The 11,940-nt window shown below is 37.6% G+C and overlaps 1 protein-coding gene across 2 annotated transcripts; it reads right to left on the bottom strand.

Moving 5' to 3' along the window:
* Positions 1-1,016: 1,016 nt before the first annotated feature.
* znf622 (zinc finger protein 622) lies at positions 1,017-9,358 on the bottom strand. 2 transcript variants are annotated; one of them, XM_042429963.1, is made up of 7 exons: positions 9,228-9,358; positions 7,774-8,356; positions 6,541-6,828; positions 6,062-6,224; positions 5,772-5,887; positions 4,285-4,425; positions 1,017-1,680 (listed from the first exon to the last, which is right to left on the bottom strand). In XM_042429963.1, exons 2-7 carry the CDS (start codon positions 8,348-8,350, stop codon positions 1,547-1,549), a joined length of 1,419 nt encoding a protein of 472 aa, XP_042285897.1. In that variant the 5' UTR covers positions 8,351-8,356; positions 9,228-9,358; the 3' UTR covers positions 1,017-1,546. The 2 variants fall into 2 exon arrangements, with proteins under 2 accessions (XP_042285897.1, XP_042285898.1); XM_042429964.1 differs by having other exon boundaries at positions 6,541-6,825.
* Between the last annotated feature and the right edge of the window lie 2,582 nt (positions 9,359-11,940).

Here is an 11,940-nt window from a genome sequence, read left to right as displayed (position 1 = left end):
CACGTTCCAAAAGTGTTCCTCTGAATTGATTTTAAATTGGATGTTATTTAACAGGATTAATTATATAAAAGTTGATATTGTTACATAAACGTCTTCATCCTATTGAACTGTCAATGTTTCGGTTGGTTCGTTCAAGCTCGTTTTCGCTTTACCATCACTTGGAGAAGCAGCGGCTGGACGTTTCAACCTCATCCGATATTTGAACAAACTATTTCTATAATATCTATTTTAAACATGAATCCATTACTTTTAGCTATTATAACTGTTTACTACTTTTAATGATCTACTTTAATAATTGATCAATTTTAGCCAGTTCAACTGCTTCAACTCTCTATTTCAATAACGTATTCATTACTTTGTTATTTTAACAGTTTACTTGTTACTATCTACTTGAATAAGTGATCCATTACTTTTAGCTGTTTCAACCATTTATCTATTTCTATTTCCCTATTTATTTCTAGTTTTCACGTACTCTCAATCACAACATACTTTAGGTGTCACAGCTATATGTGGATATTTTACTTTTAAATCAGATCATAATTTCTATAATGTCAAATTAGTCAAGCTACTTTACTCCCTGGCATGTGCAGAAGTACCTCCTGGAGTACCAGTATCCCTGACTGGTAACCACTGCTCTAAGAACTACGAATATATGAATATGAACTACGAATGTACAAAAACTTGTGCCGATCCACTTCATAGACTTAGAAATACTCCACTGAGTAACTGAAGGTTTTGACTTGGATGAATGTGTGCACAAGGTTTCATAGTAGTTCATCAAATAGCTGTTAAGATAGTTTAATATTCAATATTTTAGTTTCCAAAATGATCTTTAACCTGTTTCCTTCTTTTCATCTTCATGTCATACAACAATAAGCAAACAGTCAATTTATTTACTGTCACGATCACTGATTTTATAGTTTGCTGATTGAGGGTTTTTTCCAATCTGGAAATGAAGAAAAAAGCAGACTGAAGAATATGTATTCATAACTTAAAGAAAACCATCAAGCATCAGATAAATATGGAACACATTTATTCTCTTCAAAGTATTAGCAGCAGGTTAAATCATGAAGATGTAATCCCATCAGTTTAAAAAAACAAAAAAAAAAGGTTGGTTATGGTTTGGAATTGAATAGTGAGACCATCTCTTTAATATTGATATACTGTAGTTTTTACACAATCCATGTAGTTTCACAATAATTTTATAAAAAAAGATGATTCATGCCTTTGATCTCCACCACTGCTTTTGCAGTGAAGACTCATACTGGTCTTAAGGCTTTCCACACATTCATTCAGTTGGAAAATTCTGTTTTCCATTTGGGAAAAATGTCACGTAAACTGCTCTTCTAGGATGTAAAATTGGCTGCATTTACTTTAAACACATGGAAGAATGACTGTTATGAAGTGATATGCAAGTATTTTACTTTCTGCTACTGTGAAATGAACCAACAGCAGCAATCGATTCTGTGTTTGAAGTCTTGTTGACGTCAAACAAATGTCAGAATCCACCAGTCCATGTCGCACCACGTTCCCTCCGGTCGAGAGTTTAGAACATAACTTGGACCCTGAAGTGCTTCTGCTTGGTGGCGTTGTGGCTCATTCCCATCTTCAGCATCCATTTTGACTTCATCATCTGTACGTACTGCATGTCTTTCTGTTTCTGATGGAAGGAGCTGTTGCCTGAGAGAGAGAGAGAGAGAGAGGGGGGAGGGACAACATGCATGTGTCATACAGTGTGTCATAATGTGGTTTAGGAGCAGTTTTTCTTACAGTCATCATTGCAATAATAAAAGCGAACACAAGGGGGAGCCCATTCTGCAACACATGCTGGACTGGGTTCAGTGTGATGGTGAGAAATGTGTGTTTATATTGGAGGAAGGTGGGAAAAGTAGCATTTTATCATGAGAGATAGAAACAACGGCCACGTCAGGATCTGCAAATTATTCAAAGGAAGGTTCACAATTTTTAAAAAAATATTAAAACAGTTAAATTAGTAATGAAAAAGTTTCAGCTTCAGGTTTTGAATGTGACACCTGTGACTATGTCTTTGTTCAGCTTATAATTTTTTTGTTGTCATGGTATCAGAAGAGTATTAATTGAATCCAGTGTTCATTTTGGAGGATGTACTGGTTGTTTTACATCAGTATGATTAGAAAACATTAACTATGACTTTAAGAAGTTGAATCACATCACATCATAAGCTCCATGTTATAACACTGCATGAGGATGTTGATTTATTTTATAAAATTATCATGATATTATCATATAAGAGATTCAGGTTCGTTTATTTATTTGTCAAGACGTTTCACAAATAAATCAGCTTGTAAAGTCACATTTAAATGTCTCTGACCTGAAGAAACTCTGACGACGACTTCTTGTCTCCACATGAGGGGACGTTGGGGTTTTCTCACAGCAATAACAGTTTCTATGACGACCTCAGAAGACATTTTGTTCTCGTTCCCTGACTAGACCCCCTGACCTGAATGCTGTAGAAAGGCTTTTAAGGATGTCAAAGACGGTCAGACCATATTACTCCTCCGCTGGTTCCTTATTAGCCGTAACATTTCATACAGAAATCTTCAAAGCATGACCAGCTTTTATGTGTTTTAAAGTGTGAAAGAGGAAGCTAAAAGGAATTTCAGCATTATCAATAAACAACCCCAAACTGCCAAGAACATGTCATCTCCAAAATACAGAACTGAATCATAGTTTGCACTAAAATCCTCCGAACACAGCAGGGAAAACAACGTAGAAATGAAAAAATGATGGAGCTCTCTGGACCAAAAGCTGACAGTAAGAATCAGACCTCCTGGGAAGTGATAAGAGAGTCTTCACTCCCCAAATTCTTTTAAGTAAACACAATAAATCAAATCCGGGGCAAGGCAATACTGCAGCGTCAGAATCGGATGAACTGAGGGACTTCACTTCTGCACCAAATGTACTTGAGTTTCTAATCAGAAAAGTTTCTGCTGCCGTCGTTTTATGGAGGTGAATCGTTGGGAAAATACAAAGTTAAGAGGGTTTTCTAAACCTTTTCATGCCAAAAATATCCTGGTTAGTATATTTTACATGAACGCTGGCTCATATTTTATTCATTATTAAATTCTTCTGTATCATCTTCTAATAAAAAGAACAGTGAAAACTGAAGTAATCCTTATTCTCCTCAAAATGAATACAGACTTTACATTTACATTTAAATCACTTCTTAAAACTCTTTAATCCTATGAATCATTTTCATGTTTTTTAAAGGTGAAATCTTTGACATGTTTTATATGCTGCACTGTTTAGATTTATATATTATGTTTATGTAAAGGTCCTTTGTAACTTTGGTTTTGAAAAAGGCAAATGAACTTTATTATTGTAAATGAAGATGGAGTATATTATATTATTGATCATCTCTGTAGCAAAACAAAGGGACATGTGTCAAACCGTCAACGAGCAGCTTTTACACTCTTTCACAGTAGATTTGTTTACTATTAATATCTCAGCCATAAACACCATAAACAACCCTCCCTACATCATCGAGTGGAGTCAATTATCTGTTAACATCCTTGATCAATAAAGTTGATTCTTATTTTCAAGTTAACACCAACAAGATTTAAATCTCTAAGAATTATTATTTATCAGATTTATTCCTCTACTTGAAAATTAGAAACATCTATTTTATAACACACCAATCCAACAATTGATTACATGTGTTTTTCATTAATTCATTTTTACAATTAATTCACTTTATAATCCAGTTTTTCAGAACAACTGGTTATAATATTTCTAATGTTGGTCTTATTATAATGTACCAAATTCCTGCTGGTGCATTTACACAAACTTCAGTTGTGCGCTGTTACGCCTGGGACACACCGGATGCGTGAGCAGCGCGTACGCGTCGCGGAACCTCTTGCTTTTCATTTTGGCGCCTATGTTAACAGGTTAGAGCCGCCACACAGCCCGGCTACTGCGAGGTCTTGCCTATTTTCTCCATGTGACGCCGCAGCAGACACACTTCCTGTGTGGACACTGGACACTGCTACTGTGTGAACGAGGACTTGACACAGCTTACCTAACGCTACCTTTATTTATGTGTCACTGTTTCGAACAAGTCAAAAACAGGGAAGAATATAAATTGAATGACGGGCAAATTAATAAAGATGAAAATAAATAAATGAGAAAACTATCAGGAAAGAAATAGATTGTGTAGTAATGTTCAGGAGAGTCCGACTTGTTTCTCTCGTCAGACGTTTAAATATGAAACTGATCTAATATTCTGCTCTCGTGGTTGAATCTTACCTGCGTCTCCCCAGCCGAGAGCTTTGTACTGCCGGAGGACTCTGCCGACGGCGTTCTGATTGTGGGTCAGAGCCACTGCTCTCTGATTTCCAAACCGCTGCTTGTAGTATCTCATGAGGGAGCGATGGCCGATCTTTGCGCCTGATGAAACACACAGTAAAGATCCTGTTACAGCGTGAACACGTTACACACACACACACACACACACACACACACACACACACACACACACACACACACACACACACACACACACACACACACACACACACACACACACACACACACACACGCACACACACGTCTAGAAAAGCTTTTAGGCTTCATGACTGGACGTTTCTGGTAAAGTTGATCAACCCTCCAGCAGTTCTTAAGACAATACTTGATTTATACAGGAAATCTAATATCTGTGTACAAGAAAATATAACTAAGTATTAACACATTAGAAAAACTATTTAAACACACAATTAACACGGAAATTGGACAATTTAGTCCAACATTAAAGAAAACACGAAGTGACATTCAGAATTTCTGAGCATTATGTTTTAAAATCTTCAAATGAATAATTTAAGTTTTAAGTTTTTTAGGAAATTATCACGATTTTACATAGATGATGCATTTAAAGACATCATATTTACTGTGATTTGATGTGATCAGAGAGCAAAGTTACTAGTAATTCTTTAATAATTTAAGTAATTCTCTTCTTTTCATTAAGGAGGATCACTCCACCTTTTTATATGAGACACAGTTTTTCACTTCTACAAAACTGTCTTCTGTTCATCTGTTGATGATTTTTACTGTAAACTGATCAATTGTTCAGTCTATAAAATATCACAAAATGTTTTAAATGCCCGACACAAGTTCCCAGAGCCCAGTGTGAAGTTCTGTAACTGCTTGTTTGTTTTTGGACCAACAGTCTTAAACCCAAAGATCTTTCAGTTTATAACAATATAAAATGGAGAAAAGAAAGAAAATCTCATGTTTGAGAAGCTGGAACTAGAGACTGTCTGATATTTCTGCTTGAATGATTAATTTACTATAAAAAATCGTCTGATGATTATTTCAGCATTAAGCTAAAGAACATACTTGAAAACCAAAAATTGCACTTTTTGAGATTTGTGTTTAACATCCTGAATCCTAATAAGGCAGAAAGGTCAAAGGTGGAGCATCCAGGTAGCCAACAGGTCAAGACGCACGCCGCATAACTGCAACGTCAGCGGTTTATTGCGTGTCATTTCCTGTCTCCTGCTCCTCTCGTTTCCTGTCATCTCTCAACTGTCTCTGTCCAATAAAGGCATAAAATACTTAAAAACATATATATATATATTAAAAAGAAAGGTAAAAGTCATTTATTAATTTAATCCTGTTCCATTTGCAATATAATATCAAAATAGTTGTTCATTTTATATACTTTCTTCATTCAGATCTGCATAAAAGCCGTTTATTCTGTACTTTCACCTTTGTTGATTTTAAAAACTAATTTTCACCTGAAGGGAGAGTCAGCTCCAGCGTTTCGTCGTCGTACTCCAGGTTCTTGTCGTCGGGCAGCTCTTCATCCTCCATGTCAGCATCCTCTGCCTCCTTCTTGTCGGGGTAGCTGCTCCTGTTGGCCACAAAAAAAAAAAAACCCATCAGAATGAGAAAGATGCAGCATAAAGGCCTTCCTGTTGCTTTTGGATACTGTTGTAATTCATCAAAAAGCGTAAAAAGAAAAAAAAACGATCCATTGATTATTTATTTAACATAAAGGCAGAGTTACAATGAAACGACACGTTACCTGAAGTCGTAGAAGTCTGCGAACTCCAGGGCAGCGTCGCCGTCTGTGAAGAGTTTACAGTGGCTTTTGTCTGTCATGTGACTCTGTACCGCTTCTGTCGAGTAAAACGAACGTCCCTTCTCGTTACACCATAAACACACGTTCCCAGCGCCGATTTTCTCTCCTGAGAAACAAGAAAAACAACATTATAGCGTGTTTGAAAGTTGATAAATCCTCCATTTATGTAAGATGTGCGGAGAGCCTTGTTTCTACAAAATATCAGCTGTTTAACCCTCTAAATACTTCTCGTCTACACTGGGAAAAGCCACAAGGTTGTGACAAATTTTGTTTTACTCACAGAAAAACTACTGGAGGCTCAGAACATGACACAACTTTGGATATTATATACATGACAGTATATTCGATCGAGAGACAAATGAACCTTCACATTCACCGACTGTCATTTGCTTGAACATAACGTCGCCTCCCTCCAAACTCACCCAGGTAACGGACGAGGCCTTTGAGGTCGACGAGGAACTCCACGTCGGGGATGAAGAAGCTGTGGACTTTGGTCATGTGGGCGACGTTCTTCATGAGTGACTTGGAGTGGTGGGAGCAGAACAAGCAGTCTGTGACGGGGATGGAGCCCGGCAGAGCGGCGGGCGAGGGGTCCGACAGAGCCGCCGAGTCTCCTTCCTCCTGATCCATCGTCTCCTCTGCATCTTCTTCGTCGTCGTCGTCCTCCATCTCGTCAACATCCTCCTCCTCCTCAACGTCCTCCCAGTCTTCTAGAAGGTTTGCACAGGAAGATGTTGAAAAATAAAGCTACACCACAGCCTGTACGTTTATCTCACGACCGAGGGAGCTTTTTTAAACCTAATTTGAAGATTTCAAGTGTAGCTACTTTTAAAAATAAAGCCATCTAAGTACACCTCCACTCTTATTGTTCCTTAAGTTGGATGTTTGTTCTCTTCTCTGTGCAGAAATGATGTATGCACAGAGTTTGTTTTCACATTCATCTGCTGAAAGAGGAAAGTTTCTCTGCTCACCTTAAATCTCAGTTTAACATGTTTACCTACCAGAAGGACTTGAGTCATCACAACTAGTTTGACACTAGCAGGATTATTATTCTAAGCATTTTTATGTCTTAAAACATGTCCGGAGGGGATCCTGAAGAGTAGAACTGCGCTATAATTAAATATTATCGTATATCATATTTTGTAGCATATTATCTTCTATACTATCTGATTGTTTTATAAGTTTATGCTGTAAAAATGAACAATTCTGAGTAAAAATTGTAGTTAAAAACTACTGGAGACTTGCTGGAGTTTGAGTTTTACAAAGGTGAAGAGTTTTGTTATTTTCTATAGTTTTCTTTTTAATCAATAAATCCCATGAAAAACCAACAGTGAATTGACTGTATTAACAAATATCGCCTGCAGATCCATATAAATTAGATTATTTTTGTTCCATATTGTGATATTAATTTAATAGTCCTCTTTGACATGGCAAACATGTCAAAAGGCATCTAGAAACGTCTACAAGAGCCGCGATAAAAATATATCCAATGCAGACTGTGCATTGATTGTAAGATAAATATACAGGATGATGTTTGCTGCAAGTGCTTAGTATTAGAATTATTAGAGAAAGTCCATTTGTAATTTTAAAAAAAGGTCACAAGGATAAGAAATATATTCAGTGATGTTCATTGTGGTTTCATTTCACCTCCGTACCTTCCTCAGCTGTGGCTCCTTCTTCTCTCTCTCTCCTCTTAGCTTGCTCCTCCAGCCACATCATCCTGGGAGGTTTCTCCGGTTTCTCCGTCCCAGGCCTCTTCGCTCCTTGTGAAGTCTGGGCCGTCCCTTGCTTGGCCGGGCTCGACCTCTGCTGCTCTTTCAGGGCCCGCTGCAGGGCCTCGTTCCTGGCGTCGTGGTCTGGCTTCTCGTCACCGAGTCCCTTCTCCAGGTTCTTCTCGTTCATCTTCTCCACTTTCCTCTGGGCGGCGAGCAAAGCCTGCTTCTCTGCCTGTTGGTGTTTGTGGGACTGCAGGTGGTTCTGGTAGGCGTTGGCGCTGGAGAACTTCTTGTTGCAGACGGCGCAGCCCTCGGCGACCGTCGCGTCGTTCAGCTGCTGTTCGGCGGCGGCCCGCTGCGCCAAGACGCGCTCCTGGAAGTTTTCGGCGGTGACGGGTGGCATGTCGGCCACCTTGCGCTTCAGGTTGTAGCGGTGCCAGTCGGTTTTGTAGTGCGCTCGCTGGACCTCGCCATCTGTGAAAGCCACTCGGCAGCTGATGCAGGTGTAGGAGGACATGGTGACCTGAGGATAGGAGAGGAGTCAAATTAGGATTAGGGCTGCAACTAATGATTATTTTCATTATCAATTGAGCTGACAATTATTTTCTCGATGTGATTAGTTCCTTTGGTCTATAAAATGTCCCGACCAGCAGTCCACAACCCAAAGATATTCAGTTTGCTGTCATAAACAACTAAAGAAGATAGAAAATATTCACATTTGAGAAGCTAGAGCCAGAGAATTTGCACATTTTTTCTTAGAAAATGACTCCAAACGATTAATCGGTTATCAATAATAGTTTGTGATGAATTTGATAGTTGGCAACTAATTGATTAATCTATCAATTGACTTATCATTGCTGCTCTAGTTCAAACTAGCTGCACCTCCAGCAGCTACAACAGTACCACTACTTTTACTGCAATACTTTAACTACATCAAGCTCATAATACTTATGTACTTTTACTTAAGCAGGATTTTTCATGCAGGACTTTTACTTGTAATGGAGTATTTTTACATTGTTGTATTGCTACTTTTGCTGATGATCTGTAGACTTCTTCCAGCACTGTTAGTTAATCTTTTAACTGTTTCTAGTTTAAGTTACACAACATGAACATTAAACTTGTGTAAGATCAGATCTGGTTGGTTGGTTGTTTAGCCACATATAAGCTAGCTGTCGGTTAAAGTCGCTTTCAACGCGATTAACGTAACGTTGCTAACTATAACTTCATAAAAGCAACATTAGTTGACGTTAACTGAATAAAAACTAACTATGCTAACGTTAGCTAGAAATAGCTAACCAGTCTCCACGCATTTCAGTGTAAACAAATACTAAAACCCAATATTCATAATAATCATGATGACAACAACCGGCCACTAACGTCCGATGTTAACTTACTTATTCAGCCAGCTGACTCCTCTGAAAAAAAAAGTGTTTTCAGGTTATTATATAAAAAGTGTGGTGTTGTCTAACACGAGGGTAGCTTCCTGATGACCGTTGAACTTCTTCTTCTTGACGTGTTTGGCTCTGAAAGTTGCTTCATTACCGCCACCTACATCTCCGGAGGGCGCTACGCAGAAAAAGAAATGTACACTGCAATAGACAAACTCTAAAAATATCACACTTTTACTGAAGTAAAATTACTAATACAGCAGTGTAAAATACCCCATTACAAGCAAAAACTCTGAATGAAAATCCTACTTGAGTAAAATTACATAAATATTAGCAGTAAAACGTTGTTATTCTGGCCGTGTTCCCACCTTATTGTTACATCTGCCAGGGTTTCCACCCAGCTGGGCTCCTGTAGACCTTTGAGGTGTTACGGGGGAATCTTGAAACAGTGAAAGACTAAAACTGTGCATCATCATACATGGTGTACATACAGTACTATCATGAGGTTCCTTGACACTGTCTCAGCATTTGCATCTGCAAACAAGCCTACACAAAGTAACAAATCAAACCCGTCTATTCCCACACAGTCAAGATAGTGGTTGCCCAACATAATCCTCCCTATAATGGATAGAAGCTTTCATAGGACTATAAAAAGTACCTGAGCCCCTATTTGACTGATTTGAGTAGAAGGAGTGCGTTGGTGTTATTCCAAGATGAAGATGAAGTATTATAAGAGGAGGACAACATGGAGGAAAGGCCCTTGTGACTTCTCTCATGCAAAGGCAACATATTTGCCTAAAAATTGTAATATCTTTCCATCACTTTGTCACTTTTTCATAGATATGTTTACTTTTTCCCCCCAAGTCTGTTTAATATAATACCCATTATACAGTGTTGTTATAGGGTGAACAACACTCAACCATTGACCCAAAGTAAAACTCTAACGACACCTTTCAAATATGCCCAAACCGCTGGATTTATTAACATAAAGACATGCAAAACAACCAAGACACTAAATAAAGACTACAAACGACAAACGTCAAAAAACAGCAACGCTAAATAAAATCCCAGGCTGAGAAGCAGCAAGACCAGCAGTCCACAAACCTGCAGCAGGAACCACTTCCTTTCCTGGGCCAGGTGCACCTCACTGAGGACTGATCAGGACCTCAAGACCTGGGTGGAGCAAGAGACAGGAGAGGAAAAAGGACAAACTGTATAGCAAACACATACAGCTGAAGCTAAAATCAGGCTTCAAAAAAAGTACATATTTTCATTATTCGCTGCAGGAGTATCTTAGCAAAAAGACTGTCCACTTAGAGATACATAGCACATTTATAATTCTAACTCTAACTAACTGAAACCTCATATTAGCTTATGCTGAACTTTTGTATGCTTTTTTACACAGAACAGGGACTGTAGATTTTGCTTCCCCCTCTCTTCAAGGACACACATAAAGAGGTGATCTCCTCATGGTCAGTATGAACAGGAGGAATGATTACAGTGATTGACAAATCTTTCAATTTACACAGTGCTAGATGAGTATCGTCTTAAGACAAACTTGAAAAACTGTGAACCTAAAAAACTATGCTTAAATTTGAGATAGAATTTTCCAATTAATTCCAGCGATGGATAATTATCAACAGATACATTTTACAGCTTGACAGGATGGTAAAAATAAACCTGGAATTAACAGGAGTCTGATGAAGGAAGTGTGGAGAAAAATCTGCAAACTGCTTGCATGTTTGTTGGTCGTGTCTTAAATTAAATCTTAAATAATATTCTGGTCCAATAAGACAGCAATATTGAGAGCAATCCCCAAAGATTGTAGACATTCATACTTATGAAATATTCTTTTGGTTATAGCAAAGAAATATGTAACTGGATATTAGCTGAGTGAGGATGCACCTTCCACAGGAGAACAGAAAAACTGATTAAAGTGTATGAAATGAGGAGAAAAAAAAGACCTACAAACTGAAACTAACAACAAAAACATTTGGGAAAAAAATCTGTAATAATATCTCAGGCCTATGAACTGAACAAAATAAAACAGAAAAAATAATATCAATGTCTATGTTATAATGCAACTTTTGTTGTTATAATGAATCCACTAACTCTTATTATTTACTCACTTTTTATTTGTTTTTTTTTTTTTTTTTTCCTTTCTTATCCTTTGATTTCTGTTTTTTTTTTCTTTTTTCCATCTTTTTCTCCCTTATTGGTTTGTTTTATGTTGTCTGTTTTTCGTTTGTTGCATGCTCATCTCTCTGGATCTGTACCAGAAAGATGAAAATCTTCCTTCTTTTAAGAGCACTTTTGTCCATTCTAAGCTTGACGTTTCTCCAACTTACACAAACACAATGCAATTTATTCCTTCTTGCAGTTTTGTATAATGAGATCTTGGGAAACGTATCATATCATCATTTAATCATTGACTGAAATGTTGTCTTTGAGTCTCCAACAAGATGCACAATAAAATTATCACTGATTTCAGCTATTACACATAAGTAGAACTGGATCATCATATGCATATGTGTGGAAATAATGAAATCTGATTACTTAACTATAACCAACACTGTTTTCTACCATCAGTGATCTCTGATACCTCAAATACTTTACACTGCACAAGAGCTTTGAATCCATTTTGAGCAATAAATAGACTCAACCTCAAACATTCAGAAGCAAAATAGTTATTTATTTTTTTAATGAAGAATTTATCGAC

Source organism: Thunnus maccoyii, chromosome 12 (genome assembly GCF_910596095.1).
Source record: "Thunnus maccoyii chromosome 12, fThuMac1.1, whole genome shotgun sequence".
NCBI classification, from domain to species: Eukaryota; Metazoa; Chordata; class Actinopteri; order Scombriformes; family Scombridae; genus Thunnus; species Thunnus maccoyii.
Note: the sequence above shows the minus strand (reverse complement) of the source record. Positions and strands in the feature narration are given on the sequence as shown.